This window comes from Rhineura floridana, chromosome 15 (assembly GCF_030035675.1).
Source record: "Rhineura floridana isolate rRhiFlo1 chromosome 15, rRhiFlo1.hap2, whole genome shotgun sequence".
Lineage (NCBI taxonomy): Eukaryota > Metazoa > Chordata > Lepidosauria > Squamata > Rhineuridae > Rhineura > Rhineura floridana.
This window is the reverse complement of record NC_084494.1, coordinates 31,186,283-31,203,189: the sequence shown is the minus strand read 5'-3', so window position 1 is coordinate 31,203,189 and position 16,907 is coordinate 31,186,283. Positions and strand designations below refer to the sequence as shown.

Here is a 16,907-nt window from a genome sequence, read left to right as displayed (position 1 = left end):
AGACTGCTGTAGAGTGCTTCCGCTTACTGTGAGTGCCAATAGCATGTAAAGACTACGCTTCCCAGCATCCCCCGCGGTCACCAATGTAAACATCCGTGTTCCTCCCCGCCCTCCGCTTGCCACGCAGACACAGATCGCTTCCGGCGAGGAGCCGGACGGGGTTTCGCAGGAGGCAGGTGAGACGCGAGTGGGGTTCCACGGTTGCCAGGGGCAACCCTGGATGCAGGGTGAGGCCTGATTGCCGAGCATCTTCTGGGCAGCGCTCAGGTTTTTGCTGAGCCCGTAGTGCCCTGCTTTTCCTTGTGCCAATGAGCCAAAAGCTGCTCAAATATGGGAGGCACGCCCTGTTGTACTATCCGAGTTTAGCCAGGCAGACCCCGTCCCCAAGCTGGATTTAGGATTAGGGGGCTCCTTATGGTCTGTGTGTGCGCCCTCCCCGAGTCAGCGGTAAGTGGCAGTTCGTGCCAAACTGGACACATCTTCTCTCTTCTCCCCTTACCTTGTGCTTCTTGGCTCGTAGCTTCTTTATACTGAATCTGCAGTAGCTGTCCAGCGTTTCAGGCAAGGGCCTCTTCCAGCCCCACCACAAAAGGCTTTCTTGGTCAAACTTTGGTCTGGAAACTCCTTGGGAGCCGGTGCAGCCGTGCCAGTATTGATGTTATGTGTTCCAGCCATCTTGCTCCAGTTAGTAATCTGGCCGCTGACTTCTGCACCAGGTGCAGTTTCCGAACCGTCTTCAAAAGCAGCCTCATGTGTAATTTAACCTGAAGATTACCAGAGCGTAGACAACAGAAATTAGGCTATCCCTGCCCAGATAGGTGGCAAGGTTTTGAAAACGGGTCTCCCACCCCAACACTATATGCACCTGAGACCATTCAACATAGCGTGCCTTAAAAGTATGATTAACTAAAGCAGGTTTTGTTATCAATAACAGATCACCTTGCCATTATTAATCTTTTCTCGGCCAGCCAAATTTTTTTTGGTAATACAAACTGTCCGGGTTCCACTTGGTGCTTGTTTGTGCCAACTGATTCTTCTGCACAGGACAGATTCGTTTGTAGAGCTGTGGGTGGAAATATCTCTGCCAGAGATTGGTAAGGCAGTTGCTGGCCTAAACAGAGCTGCACTTTTACCTCCTGTAAAGTAAAAAACTAGTCAGATTCTGCTGTTGAATAGTCTTATCTGGAATCTGTTTGGGTGGGATAATGAAGGGTCCAAAAGAAAACAAGCAAGATGGGAGGAACCATCAGCTTGTTCCTAGATTATTGTTGGGTTAGCTACAGAAAACGGAAGGCAAGGGGCAGCTGTGATTCCTAAAACATCTGGTGTCTAATGCTGCCTGGGTGGGGGCGGGACATGTAAACGGTAACCCTTTAGGAATGGTGAATCATACCTGAATTCCCCACAAGCCCGGAAAAGCTTATCGGAATATCCGCTTTCTCTGTTTTTGTGTTGAACAAGATTTTTTTTATTCTTATGGATGTGCTTAGTGCAATGTCTGATCAAATTGTTGAAGTCAGAGGGCTGCTGCTCAGTGAGCAGAACTTCAATACCCTGCTCAGATTCTCTTTTCCCACCTCCTTGATGACTAGTAGGAGCAGAATAAATGACAGAAATATAAAATAAATCATGCAAATGTTCTTAACTTCCATGATTTTATACACTTTTCTTGGGGTAAAACTCGGGTTAGCTTTTCACAAAAGTTTTATTGGGGTGGTGTTTTGGAGTACAAACCATCCTGCTGTGTTCATAAAAGCAAATGGCAAAGGTGCTTCTGTTCAGATGGTTTTGCCTCATTTCTGTATTTTCCAGGAGTGCATTCCCTACAAAAGGCGTCATGTTCAGTTAAATTTATTTATTTATTGTTAAATGGATATCCCACCCTTCCTCCCAAAGGGAGCTGGGAAGATAGGTCAAGACTCCCCTTCTGCTCCGCTTTCTCGAGAAGGAGCTACGCTGAGCCATGTGGGTTAATTCGTAATTGGCAGATTAGGAGGGGTGATGGATTGTGCCTCCCCCATGTGCCACCTTCAGGGCTTCCCACTGTCACTGACTGGTTGCATTGGCTGCTGCCACCTGCACACCACCCACTTGCTGCCCACTCCCTGCTGCCATTCCTGCTGCCCACTCACTTGCTGCTCGCAAAGCAGTGGCAACACAGGCAAGCTCCAGAGCTCCCATCCCATTCCTCATTCTGAGTCCCAGAGGCCATGTGTGCTCTCAGCTCTTTGCCACCCTGACAGCTAATATTTGTTTCCAGTTATTTTAAACAGTAATTGCTGCCACCATGGCAAAATGGTGCAGGCACTCTTCTGAGGCGGCCTCGTCCACAATGCCTTACTCTGAGGAAGGACCTCTTGAGCTGGGCAGCACCTTACCCTGAGGAACAATCACAGAGGTGACCGGTAGTAACAGGGCCGGCCCCAGACATGCAGGGGCTCTTGGGCACAAGCCTGCCCCGGGCCCCGGCATTCCCCTTCCGCAATTCGCGGCAGGATTGCTGCCACGGATCGCATGGCAAGAGCTTTGGAGCCCCCGCCATTCCCTTGCTTCAACCTACCTTTCTCAGCTGTTGTGCGGTTGCGCACGCAGCGCTGCCCTTAACCAAGATGGCGGCCGAGGTTTCCCTAAGAGGCTGAAGCCTCTGCCGCCATTTTGGCTCATGGCAGGGATGTGCACACATAGCACGCATGCGTGACTGAGTGTAGAACTGTCTGCTTCCTGTGCATTTTTTAGAGTTGCACGTGTTCCTCAGAGCTCCTCATATGTTACCTCTGTAGGTGTATACCCAATGTTTTTTTTTAAAGTGTATACCTAAAAATGTAATGTAATGAGCGAACACAACAAAACGTGTCTCTGCAAACGGGTGTTTGCTTACAGACACATTTGTCAGGAAGTCTAATTGACTGCAGTTTCCTATTGAGGGTAGACTTCATGGCAAGCCCAGGTTTGCCTCTGCGCATAATGTGTGTGGTGCCCTCTAGGTTCTGTATCCAAAAGCAGCAGTGTCTTGAGATGGTCCTGCCTTGGCTTTGGACAGCACTCTGGCATCCACAGCAATCTCCCCCACCAACTTCCCAGTTTTGTGCCTGACTCTTCCGCCTGTCTTTCTCTTTCCAATTCTCTGTAGCTCTTCCGTCTTCTCTGAAATTTGTGAAAGAACAATGGCTGGCAAAGTGGGACCTGAGCATCTCTTCAACCCGGCCACTGAAATGGAGACGGCGGGAACCGTGCTGGGCACCAAGTAAGGAGCTGGGTAGGGATGGGGAGCCCTGTTAGTGGGGAGACCATTTTGTAGGGCAGGGATGGGGAACTGGTGGCCTGCAGACCAGATCCACCCTGCAGAGTCTTCTGGACTGGCCCATCAGTCTCTCCTGGGCCCTGGGTCTGCTTGGTAGAGATCCCAACAGGACCACAAACAGTTGAGCAGTAGCAAAGAGGAGTTTATGTGTGCTTTCTTATGTATAGGGCATGTCTGTGCACCTGCAGATTTGGGGAAGGGCCGTAGCTCAGTGGTAGAGCATCTGTTTTGCATGCAAGAGGTCCCAGGTTCAATCCCCAGGTAGGGCTGGGAGCGTCCCCTGCTGGAAACCCTGGAGAACCGCTGCTAGTCAGTGTAGACAGTACTGAGCTAGATGGTCTGCTTTGGTCTTACTCGGTATAATGAGAGGATGTGGAGTGGCCTCACTTATTGCCAGCTACCGCTGCTGGTATGTAAACCCCCTAGAAGGTTGACTCTGAGGGAGTGTAGCCTGCATCCTGAAAAGAAAAGGTTCCCCATTCCGGCTCTAGCAAAAAAGGATGGTGCTAGGTAATGGATGTCTGATTGTGGAGCATCTGCGGCATTTGGGGAGGGCTTTTGTGATTTCTTTTCTAACTCCCTGGTCTCCTGGCCGCCTTCTCCTTCCCTCTTTCCAGGATCAACATCCCAGCTCTCTTGCCCCAAGGCCCCGCCAAGGAGTGGCTAGATCAGCGCCGGGCCACCATCCGGCCCTGGGCCAACTTCGTTGACCAGCGGCGCTTTGGGAAGCCTCGAAATTTTGGGGAGCTCTGTAAGCGGCTGGTGCGCAATGTGGAATATTTCCAGAGCAACTATGTCTTTGTCTTCCTGGGACTCATTGTCTATTGCCTGTGAGTGGGATGTTTTGGGGTGTGTGGGAGAGGGATCCTCTGAACTTTGCACTGAGGACATGCTTGAGCATGCTCAGGATTGCACTCATCCCACAGTGGCACTGCCACACAAGCAGCAGTAGCTGGTATCAGGTTAGGGCTGCAGCCTTTAAACTATTAATTCATGAATGGAAAGGGCGTCCCTGATGAATTAGATAACGCAAGGTCAATTATTTTAATATAATTAGATATAAAAATCCTTAAAAAGCAGTTTTTAGAAGAAGCATTCCCTGCTGTGTGAGAGTATAGAGGGGAGGCCTCTTCTGAGACGTTCCTGTTGTGACCTATGCACCATCTAAAGAATTATCCTTTTTTTGTGTGGTTCAAAACTATTGATTCAGTTACGTTATTATTCTGTTGATTCAGTTACATGCAAATTGATGGAGATTTAATGAAATAATTGATAGATGGACTGATATTTCTTTAACTGTTGACAGTCCTAATATCGGTCCTAGTATCAGTAAAGTAATGTAGCATCTTGAGATTCTTTTCTTTCAAAAGAAAACCAAGTTTCTACCCCGTCTGACTGAGAACAGTTGTTTTAGTTCCTGATTATATAGCATTGTCGTTGGGAGAAAGAATTAAGAGAGTGGCGAAAAATTTGTATGTTTGCCCTGAAGTACAGGTGGGCCCCACATTACGGCACTTCGCCTTTCGGTGTTCCACTAATGCAGCATCTTTGAATTAGGGAAAGTCCCCGCTTTAAGGCAATTGTTCCGCTTTTACAGCAGTTTTTGCTCGCCGCGTGCCATTTTTGCACAACGCGCACCATTATCTTCAATGGGTTCCGCTTTTCGGCAGTTTCTGCTTTTCGGCAGCAGTCTGGAACGGAACCTGCCATATAAGCGGGGCCCGCCTGTAGTAAACTGTATCTTAATGTCACAGTGGGACCCTATACAAGGCTACTCCAAGAAAGTCCAATAGAGTTAAATGGGACATATTCCCAAGTAATTTTGTTTAGTATTTTCATACTGCAGGTGCGAATGCTCTCTTACATGAAATACTGCCAGCATCTCCTGGGGCTCCATCTGCACTATACATTTAAAGCAATTTCATACCACTTTAAACACCCAGGGCTTCCTCCAAAGAACCCTGGGAACTGTAGTTTAAGAGTGCTTAGAACTATTAGGAACCTCTTCCCCTCACAGAGCTACAATTTTTAGAGTGGTTGACAAACTATACTTCCCAGGATTCTGAGGGAAACCATGGCTGATTAAAGTGGTACAATACTGCTTTAGATGTATGCTGCTGATGGGTCCAAAGTTAGTATGTCACGGAGAAAGTTTCAGGTGGTCCTTTTCCTTGACATGTTAGATTTTGGGGAGGGTGGGGGAGGATAGCATTCAGTTTCGGGAAGTGTGTTTTATTTTGCTGAGAAGTATTTAATCATTTGATTCCGCAATCTGCAGTATGAAATAGTAGAGCTCAGAAGCAGATATATGAAAAGGAGGATCTGCTACTTGTTTTTAGCCTTCAGAGGGCTCCTAAAGGGCGGGATTTAACTTTAATAAATAAATAAATAAAAATAACATGAGAGTTCTTGCTGCATAAGAGCCACTGAGGAATACATTTTGATGTTCCAAGGCCTGCAACCTTTTTCTTATTTCAGCCTGGATTACTGTCAATTGGGGAGAGGGCTGGACTGATGACCCGTGTTCTTTCTTGGTGCTCCTAACCCCCTGGCTTTCACTCTGTTCTCTGGTAGCATCACATCTCCGCTGCTTCTGATTGCGCTTGCTGTCTTCTTTGGAGCCTGTTACATCATCTACCTGAAGACCCAGCAGTCGCAACTGGTTGTGTTTGGTAAGTGGAGGGAGATTGCCATTCACACAATGTGTATGATAAGCGTAATTCATCCAGCGCGTAGTCTCCATGTTGATGACATAAGCACCACAACCACTGAAGAAATAATATTGTCTGTTTTGTTCTATATTTATATAAAGCCACCTAGTAACATTGTTCTCTTGGCAGCTTATGGCATGAAAAACTAACATACAATTAAAACATAATATTGTAAAATAAAAATAAAATTCCCAGCTTAGAGAAGCAAGAATCAACCAAGATGGTGGCAGAGGCATCACCCCCTTAGGGATGGGGAGCCCTGTTAGTGGGGAGACCATTTTGTTCTAGGGCAGGGATGGGGAACTGGTGGCCTGCAGGCCAGATCCACCCTGCAGAGTCTTCTGGACTGGCCCCCTTAGATGGCAGGCATGCTCGCAGCGCAGCCGGCATTCACCCCAACAGGAGAGGTAGGTGGGGCGTGCAGGCAGGCGTTGTAGGGGGGTGCATAGTAGCTCCTGCTCTGCGATCCACAGCAGGGTCGGGAGCCAATGGTGCCACAGATCGCGGAATTGGAGCGCTACCCACCCACCCTAAGGATGGGCCCTCAGCCAGGGCCTGATCTGGCCACCCTCTGACAATGGCCCTGGGTGAAAGCAGGAAAAATGAAGTTTATTGATACTGTCTTTTTTTTCTCATTGAAAACTATAGAGGAGCAACTATGCTTGTTCCTGGGAGAGGCAGCACAGATGGCACCCCAGTAGCTAGATAAGGCAATGAATGTATAAGCCATGAAAATAAAGGAGGTAGCTCTTGTCCATGTGATCTGGACACCCCTCCTCCTTAATTCTGAGCTTTGCGTGGCCAATACTCACAAAGGGGTCTCTTGCCTGGAAGTGTCTTTGGAGGTTGCAGTTCCCAGAGTAGCCACCAGATGGTGGTGTATCAACAAGAATGATGCAGATCATTGGAGAATGTCCAGATCTTGTTAGGCTCTAACCCTGACATGTAGTTTCAAGCTAGAATAGGCCATGGAGGGCTTGACTTCTTGTGTTTATTTGCAGTAATTGGGCAAAACTGTGGCTTCAGGCCTGTGGTTGTTTTAACCAGGCAATTAGGCTTCCAGCTGCCTCAAAGCCCCCCAAAAGATAGTCTGCAGGCCCTCTGTACCTGTCCTCTGTATGCTCACCCAATCTCTTTTTCTCTAGGGCGGGAGCTTAGCACAGCCCACCAATACGGTCTGGCTGGGGGCGTCTCCTTTCCCTTCTTCTGGCTAGCAGGAGCTGGCTCAGCTGTCTTCTGGGTACTTGGTGAGTAAAGGGACAGCAACTTTCCATCTGTGAGGCATGAACCTTCTTCCATTTCTGGATAATAAAATGGAAGGGGCTCTTTTCATCTTTCCTGGAGATCTGGAAGACAGACCACACACGCCAACAACAGGGGGTGTTAAGTGCCCCTGTGGGAATGATTTAGGAGTAGGGCTGTCCCACCTGCACAGCGCATAATTATTTGTGCCACATAGCATCCTATACTCCATGTTTAAAATGTGTAAATTCTGCACCAAGAAAAACCAAATTCTGTGATGTGCATAAGTTATGCAAATAGGGTTGCTTTGCATAATCTCGTTTTGCATAATTTATTCTGCTTTTGCTAGTCATAGGGAGCTGTACAGGGCACTCAAGCTTTACTCTTTAAACCATTAGAAATCCCTTCAGTCCCATGTTCGGCTGTGAGATATCATAGTCGTAAGGGCTGAAAACTTGCTTTTTAAAAATGTAATGCAAATTCTGTGTGTTACCTGCACCTGTGTGAAGTCACACAATCCCTGATCATGTATGGAGTTCAGCACTTGATACTTCCAGTTTCTCAGTTGATGCTCATATTTTGAAAGGTGGACATCTTGGTTGTATTGATGGACTTCTGCTTATTGTTGCCACTCCCCACCCTCCGCCATTCAGATCTAGCCAAAGGCCTTGCATGGTTCAACTTCAGTTGCTGCACCAGAGTAACACCATTACTTGTGTCATTGCACTACTGTAAGGGCCCTAGCATGTGGTCCAGATCCCGTTTTTTGTTTTTTTGTTTTGTTTTGCATTGTGCAGCAGATTATGGCATGGGGTTGAAAAATGAATAGGGCTCTGTACTTTTGACTGAGAAAGGGTGCATACCTCGCTTCGGTTTCATCCACCATGGGAACTGAAGCAATTCCATTCCATTAAACCAATTCAGTTAAAGCAGTTGCAGGTCTTCCATCCCACTTTGTATGACTCTGACTTTTCTACTTTGGCTCCTTTCCCTCTCCACAGTCCTAAGATCTCCCTAGGAGCTGCAGAGGCGAGAAAGAATCCCACCACTGTGAAAAGGGAAGGGGTAACCAAACTTTTTTCCTTCTCCCTGCTCTCTCTGTCGCCCCCTACAGGTGCCACTTTGGTAGTTATTGGGTCACATGCAGCCTTCCATGAACTGGAATCCGCTGAGACTGACGAGCTGCAGATGGAGCCCGTGTGAATGGCCCGGAGAGTCTTCACTGCCCCCTTGCATACCAGTGGGTCATCATGCATTCTGTGCCCCTCTGTTGTTGTTATGCTGGCCTTGTATATACTGCTGCTGTTTCCTTCCATTTCCTTGTACCATTTCCTTCCACCCTTCCCCAAGATACTGATCTCGAGTTTCTCTCCAGGCCTTCGAAATCTTCAAATGCTGTCCCTACTTTTTTGGGCTCCCCCACCTCCCCCAATCTCCCCATTCCCTGGGAACCCCCATTCTGAATTCCTAATTTCCCTTGAGTTTTCCCATCTGGGGCATGCCGTAATGCGACAATCAGTACTTTCCGCCTTCATGAGCTCTGCTTCCCTCCCATTCCTCTTCACCCGACAGGTGAGCCTTGGAGGCCTCTCACAAACAACTTTGAGTTCAGCATCCTTTTTCTTTCCTTGGTAACATTAAAGAAACAAAAGTGTATATTGGAACGTTCTTCAAATGCTCAGTGTCTGCTGCCCAATAGGTCACAGTGACTGTGGCAACCGAAACACTTGAGTGTTTATACACAACAAGCACTTATCACTTGCTTGTTTTCAAAGTCACTGGCTGACTCTGCGGCAGCCATCTGTAGGAAATGTCGCTATAGCCTTGTTGCATTTCTGCTGGGGTCTGACAGTGGATTACCAAAAACCAAGCCACCAGAGTCCATGGTCAGAAAAATGAAAGGTTACATCCAGTGCCGGTTCTACTTTGTGTAAACCCATTGAAATTAATGGACATGGCTGATGTTCGCCTCTTAATTTCAGTGGGTCTGCTCTGAGTCCAGCTGCGACCCTAATTCTGTACCTGTGCCTCAGTAAAGGAAACTGTCCATGTTTTTGAGTTCTTTGGTCTAGCCAATCAATCAAAATCATTTGGTGGTGAACATAAAGTTCAACTCCCAGATGGCAACCTCTGTTAATCCACCTGGGACACAATCAACCAGAAGGGTACCTTGTGCAAGCCTTAATGAAATGCACAGGGACTCCTATGCTTCCCCCCCCGCAGCTCCTGTTAACACTATATACAACATTATTGCATTCTTACAAGAGGTTTATGTATGTGGTTGCATTTGCACCCTATTTCACCCTCCAGTGACTAACAAATAGCAACCTTCCCTTTTGCAAAGCAGCCTCCCACGATTGTGTAATGTTACCTGTTCTGTAAAATTTTACCTGTTTCCCTACCATTATTCATCCACTTGGAAATAGGACTCTGTTTACAAGTGATTCATATTCTGGCAACACTTAATAAACTCCAGAGTAAGTCCTACTGCTCTTTGTTCATTCCAGCAGGGTTTCTCCAGAGCTTCCCCATCAGTTGTGTCCCACGGGTCTCATCTGCTGTTCTATAAATAGGCATGGTTTAGAGAAAATGAACAGAGTGAGATTTCTCCCCCTGTCACATAGATGAGGGAGTAACTTTGTTTTCTATTGCCCCAGGGCAACGAGTTTAAATGACAAGGAAGGTGATTTTGACTGAACATTAGAAGCAACTTCCCGAGGGTACTAGCTATCCAACAGTGGAACCGACTGACTTGGAAGGTGGCGGACTCTCTTTCATTAGAGGTTTTGAAGCAAAGGCTAGATTGGGCCTGGGGAACCTTTTGTTATGTAAAATTGTATAATATGAGCAGAGATCCTCAAGGATCTGAAATGCGAGTGTGCCAGTGTGTGCGTTTACCTAAGTGGCAGGCTTTTGCCCTGCATTTAGATCACTGAGACTTAAGACTTAGTAAAATAAAAGCTACTTTATTTATAGAAATACACAGTAGATAGGAAAGGCATACCTAGTTCTAACTAACTAAGTTGGAGGCGCAATGCCCAGGCATGGGTACTGCCCTCATGGCTTAGGAAAGAGAGCAAAGACACAGATGTCTCCTCTCTTTCTCGGACAGTTGAAGAAGAGAAGAAAGGGAAGGGCGGAAAGGTGGGGCAGATAAGCTTCCCTAAGCACATCAGTCTGCGAAGGAAGGAAGTCAGTCAGAGTATCACAGGTAAAGGTAGTCAAGCCTAGCCATCTGGAGGACCCTAACTCTATCTCCCTTCTGGAACATAAACAAAAGAACAAAACAGGAGTTGCTCTTGCCCCACTTCCAACACCTTTGGCCCTCCAGATGTTGCTGAACTACAGCTCCCATCAGCCCCAGCAAGCAATGTCAACAGCTAGGGATAATGGGAGGCCTGGACTAGATCCCCTATGATGTACGTTCCAGTTATATGATTCTTGTGTAACACTAGAGCTCAGGCTGTCCCAATGACATTGAGCGGCAGTGAATTCAGGACAGACAAAAGAAAGGACTTCTTCCCACAGTGCATAACTGTGGAACCTGCAGCCACAAAATGTTAGTGATGCTCATCCCCAAATGGCTTTCAAAGAGAAAGGGACAAGTTAATGGAGCAGGGGAAGTCTGCCATCATACCTGCTAATAGTGGACTCAATTTTCCAAGTACTGTAACCAAAACAGCATCCATCCACATGCAAGAGGGAGATATCAGCAGGAAAACCCTAGGTTTTAACAAGTGCTCCCGCCCCCCAAAAAAAATCTTAAAGAAAAGGCCCCTAAAACAGCTAGAAAAGAAAGCATGGTCAATAGTCACAGAATGTTGACTGCTGGGGAAGGATAGATACTTAGGGGTAGGAGGGGAAATAGAATTAAGCATCCTGGAAGGGAATGTGACTGGCTGGCTGGAACCCTGAACAGGAGTACTCCACACTGCAACACTTCGTTGCAGGTGCCTATTAGCCTTAATACCAAAATGGAACCTCCACATTCATAGGCTGTTAAATACAATTTGCAATAGACATACCATTGAGAGGAAGGGCTGTTGTCATCATGCCTCGCCGGAAAGAGGATGCTGGACTGGGTGGATCCTGGGTCCGAACCAGCAGGGCTGTTCCTATTCCTTAACGTCCCACTTTTAATATTGCCCCATTTGTTGCCAGAGGCAGCCACTTCTAAACGTGCTGACTTAAAAGTCATTATCTTGAGGTATGAACTGCGTCAATTCAGGTTAGGTATCTTGCCCTAAATGCAAAAGAGTGCAAGAGCTGGCAGTTTGGTTTTAAAAGGAGACAAGCTTAGGGTAGCCAGATGCGAAATAGGGCCAGTTTCCCTAGAACTGGCTATGCATACCAAGGTGCCAGATCTCAAGGTGCCGTCTTTGAGTTCTTGCAACACATTCCTCACCTCTTAGCAAGTCTACTGGTGCGGCTTTGGGGCTTTTAGCTCAGCTTCCTTGCTGAGAAACTAAACAGCATTCTGTGCTCATCATGTTTTTAACCTGGGGTTGAGATTTGAGAGAATCTGTAAACGCTCACTGTGGTGGGGACTTTCACATGTGACCTGTGCCTTTGTTAGTTTTGTCTAAGTGGAATTTTGGCACGGGGCAGCTTGTCATGCAAGGCAGTGAAAAGCTGCAACAGCCAAAATTCCCACTGAATTCAACTTGAAGCACCTTGCGTGTGTTTGTGCATGTGCACATGTGCACACACGTCCCCGTCCCATTTAGTGATTTGATCCCATATAATCACTGGGATCAGGTCTGCTTAAAATTCCCCAATCAGAGCTGTGTGAGAGTAGTATTGTGGGAGGTGGGGTGGTAGTGATGATATCCATCCAAATGTTACCACCTGCCCTGCATGCTTGCTGATTTGGGAAATTAATTAATTAATTAAAAGCTCCCCGTGAGCCACAGTGTCCCCACCTTTAAGGCTGCCTTGTATGCTCCTGAGTGATTGACCATTCTTTTTCCTCCTTTCTCTCAGCCATCCCTTCGAGCTATGTCCTGCATGTGAGATGTGATAGGCTCATTCAGAGATGCGGCAGAATGATCCACCCCTCCAAAGAGGCTGCCTCCTGTCACCTTTTAGTAGCTCTCAACCTTTTGGGTATTAAGAGTGAAGTATTGTTCCAGTTTGACTTCAGAGGGGAAAACAAGCTCCAGGTCCATCAGAAAATTTGGGGAATCTGCGCAGCTCTGCATGCCAGGATCAATCTCTCCTCCCCCCTCCCATCTCACGGGCTGCCTCAGATTGTGTGGCAGGTTTCATATCCATCGTAAGGCGATACCTTTCATAGGCCATCCAAAATGTCACAAAATAGTGAGCACACTTTAGAGTTCTGGAGAACTCTTTGTCAGGCTGGGTGGGTGTTAATCAAAGCAGGGGGCAGGCAGGGAGAGAGAGAGAAAAATGACTCGGTGTTAAAGCCACAAACTGTATAGGTATCAGTCTTAAAATGGATTGTGAGAAGAGGTAGCAGATTTAACAGATTAAGGCAGCTTTTGGAGGTCCTGTTTCAGCTGGGGATGCCACTGCATGCTGAAATGATTAAGCCAGAGCACTCCCTTTCTCCCCCAACCCCAGTCACTGTATTTCCATGGCAGGAAATGCTTAACCTGTGAAGTGCCTCCCTTTGGGCCTGCTGTTAAAGGCACAGGAGCATGGGCCAGTAAAAAGAATTGGCTCCTGTAAGTAAGGGGAGGGAGGATCTGAAAGCCCCCTCTGATGCTGCAGAGCTTAGAGAGGAAGCAAACACCGACTGCCTGGCTCTACACCCTGGTCTCTGGGAGACGGCTCGTGCCTTGCCACCTCACCTTTCCTCCGCCTGCTTTGTCACCATGGCAACATCCTTCTCTCTCCATCCTTCAGTTGCCGCGGCAATGACCTCTTCCTCTTTTCCCTCACCCCACGGGAGCCAGATGGAAAAACCAATCCGATTAAATTAGCTGCGTCAAGCGGCATCTTTTGAGGGAGAGTGCCAGACGGGGAGGAGGCTAGCACAGAGCCGAAGCCTCAGAATGAGAGCTGGGGAGGAGTAGCAGAGCAGGAGGGGCATCCCAGGTCAAGGCTCTTTTTTTATTATCTCTGCCCCCCCCCCCAAGCAGACAACCTCCAACCACCACCACTCCCCATGTCTGCTGCAGGGTTAGGAGAGGCTGCTTGGTACCCTCTTGTGGCCAAACGCAGAACAGCAAATCCATCCGGGACTCTCTTTAGTCAATTTCCAATTTTGGTTTCGCACACCTTTGCTACCACCAGTGCAGCTACTGATGCTACGTGTATGTGTGGCACTTATACTGTGTGTGGTTCCCTCCCCTCTCCATATACTGTGCAAGATCCTTCATGTATATTGTCTCAGCCAGAAGCCCTACAAGTTTTCGCTGAGGCAAGCCATTAACCACATCGGTCTCTCTGTTGGATGGAGGTGAGATGTATACAGATCTTCTCAGAGCTAATTGACACATTTTGCAAAAACAACTGTAGAAGAATTCTGGACTGCATCACTTCTGCAGTGGAGGGGATTTTTTTCTTTTGTTTTTAGTGCTTCAGTTTTTTTTAAAAAAAATATTTTACCTGTAATCCATTAGCAGATCAGGGAGGGGAGTACTCTAAACCTTTCTCTACGGTGTGTTCATGTCCTTAGTAAGGTGTGCACTAATTTACAACACTCTCTCCCACCTCAACTTGGAATCGGTATAGCCCAGAATGTTAACACCTCAATCAGCCACCTCATTCTGCGAAATGGATAGCCGGGCTTTCCCTGCACACCGTCCCTACTAATACAATCACAGACACATGCACAGATATAGGTGATGAGACCGCTATATCTCATATATTAAATATTCCACTTCTGGTTTTTATTCGTTAAATCAGTTGTTTTTTCCTTGTTTTTGTTGGTTCACACGACAACACGATCCCGAAATGGGAAGGGGAGATGGGACAGGACAGAATACATCTCCCTGCAACATGGGCCGTTTGTGTCCCCCCTCCCTGCCCCTCCCAGCCCCAAACAAAAGAAAACAAAGGTTTATGTGGGGTGGGGGTTGGTGGGAGGGCAAAGAGGTGAAATCATCTCACCCATTTTGATGCCGGAGAGACCCCTTTCCTCCCTCCCCAGGATAGGTGAGGAAGGACACATTTTCTCCTGGGGAAGGGGTTATGGCTGAGGTCTTCTCCATTTTGCCCTGGGTGGTGGGCCAGGGACACAGGAAAATGGATGACCATGGGAAGAGGGTGGTGTTCAGCACCAGTGGGAATCTTGCCAGGAGTGTTCCCCCACCTTCCCTTCAATGGGTTCTCTTGGGATAGAAGGGTAGCAACAACCGCCCCGCCCCCCATACACACACACTTAGGAGGGGGGGAGTAAGCGGCTGTCTTGGTCCTAGGAGAGGAAATATGTACATGCACAGGAGAGTGATCCTGAACTCCTGGGTTTCATTTCCACATTTAGCAAGAGTCTTGAGTCAAGCGGGCAGGGTGTGGGTGGTGGCAGGGAAAAGGGGGATGAGATACCCTGGTGCTTTTTTGTTCTTCAAGGATTCCCCCCCCCTGCTTTTGTGCTGTAACACTCACTACCCCACACATATCAAAAAACTGATAGAAGGGGGAAGGCCAGGGAAACTGAGCTGGGCAGTGGGGCTAACCCATGGCTGGCCTGTTCCCCTCTCTTGCACACATTCACACACAAATGTATACACACACACACATTCCCCACAGGAGGTGTGGGGAGGGGGAGAAAATAGGGAATGGTTAGGAAGGGAAGCAGAAGGGGTTTACCTCCCCAAATCGGGGGGGGGGGTCAAAAAATCATACTACTGCTAACCCGCCCTCCCCCACAACCCTGTCCCGTTTGGCTCACATATCCGAGGCATGTTGTTTTGGGGTGCTGCTGGTCCCCGGGTTCAATCCCAGCTATGGAAGGGAATTTGAAATTGGGGAGATGGGGGGGGAGGCATGTTTTGCAGAAATGAATAAATATTGCCCCATTTCACCTACTTTCTCTCACGCACGTGCGCCTTCCCCCAGCCTGCTCCAAAAAACAAAGGAAGAATATGGCAGAGAGCAGGGGTTGCGGGGGGATGAGGGTGGCTTCCCCTCCTCTCCTCACCCTCTCCATCCTGGGGCATGCACGCAGGATGAAACAGGATGGGGCTCCCATCTCAGCGCCCAGGCTTGGGAAATGAAGGTGTGGAAGGAGTGTTATTTGTTGTTTCTGTGTCCAAGCTTATGATACTGGCCTTGCAGTCTCTCTCTCTCTCTCTCTCTCTCTCTCTCATAAGGGGGAGGGGGATAGGCAGAATTGTGGAGGGGGAGCACCCCCCTTGCAGGGGAGACAACCAGCAATGGACACAGGAAGAGACTCAGTAGTATGTTTCTTTTTCCACCCATCCTGAAAAAAAAATAACATGAGCAGGTATTAGTGGCAAGTAACACTCCCTGTGTCCCCCCATTGAGATGAGGGTCATCATCATCATTTGCATTAGACTAGCAGAAAGCTCTCTGCTCGCCTAAAGCAAGGCATCCAATTTTTGCCAGTTCCCCTCCCCAAACCCACTGCAGCCCCATGCACCCTCCAGAAGTCTGTACAGTATATGAATTTGGGCAGGAGTGGCATCTCCAGAACTGGCCAGAGAGGGGAAGATCAACATGGCAGATCAGTGAATAAATTCAGGTGCCCTGCCATTTTCACTAGTGCAACGCTGCCATTGCATGAGACCCATCTTATTAATTGTTAATTATTTCATTTATGAATTTCTTCCCATAAGACATCCCAAAGAAAAGTCCCTGCCCCAAATAGTTTACAATCTAAAATGTTAGTATATGGAAGCTAAGTGAGGGAGAAGGGGGAGATGGAGGGGGAGGAAGGAGGGGAAATGACAGCAAGGGAGAAAGAGACATTTAGATTGTAAACTCCCTAGGGTTAAAAAAAAAACATCTTCTTTACGTGACATTGTAAAGTATATAAATAAATAGAATAAAATTACAAAACACCCCTTATTTTAAATTCCAGCAGTTGTGTCCAACCAAAGCCCCGTCTGCCCTATACATTTAAAATAGTATCATACCAATTTAAATAGTCGTGGTTTTTCCACAAGAATTCTGGGAACTCTCATTTGCAAAGGGTGCTGAGAGTTTTTAGGAGACCCCCTATTCCCTTCACAGAGCTACAACTCTCAGAGTTCCCTGGGAAGAGGGATACTCTGGGAGCTGTAGCTGTCTCTGAGGGGAATAGGGGTCTCCTAGCAACACTCAGCACCCTTTGCAAATTACAGTTTCCCAGGATTCTTTTGGGAAAGCCATGACGGTTAAAGTGGTATCACAGTGCTTTAAACGTATGGTGCAGATGTGGGCTTAGATTGACTCAGACCCATTGAAATGAAGGGACTTAAGTTCGTTATGGCTACCAATGGATACAATCCCAAGGATGGAGGGATTTTATATTCTTTACACCTTGCAACCCCCTCCCAATTCCCCTTGCCCCACTCACCTCCTGGGTTACGGCGCAGTATGAGCTTACGGATTTCGTCATACACAAAAATGAGGAAACTGTAGGGGAAGGCGCAGAACCACCAGCTGGGCCTACGGAGAGAAGGAAAGAAGATTATTTATTACTATATTGATTTATTAGATTTATATCCTGCCCTTCCTCCCAG

General features: G+C 47.6%; 2 protein-coding genes across 6 annotated transcripts in view; one reads left to right on the top strand and one right to left on the bottom strand.

Annotated features, from left to right (window-relative positions):
• The first annotated feature begins 66 nt into the window (after nucleotides 1-66).
• On the top strand, nucleotides 67-14,123 carry RABAC1 (Rab acceptor 1). Of its 5 annotated transcripts, XR_009759199.1 has the most exons (8): nucleotides 67-176; nucleotides 3,131-3,244; nucleotides 3,919-4,131; nucleotides 5,876-5,973; nucleotides 7,158-7,259; nucleotides 8,369-8,494; nucleotides 9,912-10,013; nucleotides 12,238-14,123. XR_009759199.1 is itself a non-coding variant. In XM_061597596.1 (7 exons), the coding sequence occupies exons 2-6, from the start codon at nucleotides 3,165-3,167 to the stop codon at nucleotides 8,455-8,457; spliced, it is 582 nt and encodes a 193-aa protein (XP_061453580.1). In that variant the 5' UTR covers nucleotides 67-176; nucleotides 3,131-3,164; the 3' UTR covers nucleotides 8,458-8,494; nucleotides 12,238-14,123. The 5 variants fall into 5 exon arrangements, 4 of the variants coding, with proteins under 4 accessions (XP_061453580.1, XP_061453582.1, XP_061453579.1 ...); XM_061597596.1 differs by lacking the exon at nucleotides 9,912-10,013; XM_061597598.1 differs by lacking the exon at nucleotides 12,238-14,123 and having other exon boundaries at nucleotides 9,912-12,231.
• Nucleotides 13,780-16,907, bottom strand: part of ATP1A3 (ATPase Na+/K+ transporting subunit alpha 3) — a 44,428-nt gene continuing 41,300 nt past the window's right edge. The window contains exons 22-23 of the mRNA XM_061597594.1: nucleotides 16,742-16,833; nucleotides 13,780-15,643 (exon numbers count right to left, since the gene is read on the bottom strand). Coding sequence (XP_061453578.1) covers nucleotides 15,615-15,643; nucleotides 16,742-16,833 — 121 coding nt within the window. The 3' untranslated portion in view covers nucleotides 13,780-15,614. The remainder of the gene's footprint in view (nucleotides 15,644-16,741; nucleotides 16,834-16,907) is intronic.

What these genes read in the sequence shown, in the direction of transcription:
- RABAC1 (XM_061597596.1), top strand. Translation starts at nt 3,165, where the DNA reads ATGGCTGGCAAAGTGGGACCTGAGCATCTCTTCAACCCGGCCACTGAA. An exon ending in GTCGCAACTGGTTGTGTTTG is followed by an intron (nt 5,974 to 7,157) that starts GTAAGTGGAGGG and finishes CTTTTTCTCTAG; the next exon opens with GGCGGGAGCTTAGCACAGCC. An exon ending in AGCTGTCTTCTGGGTACTTG is followed by an intron (nt 7,260 to 8,368) that starts GTGAGTAAAGGG and finishes CGCCCCCTACAG; the next exon opens with GTGCCACTTTGGTAGTTATT.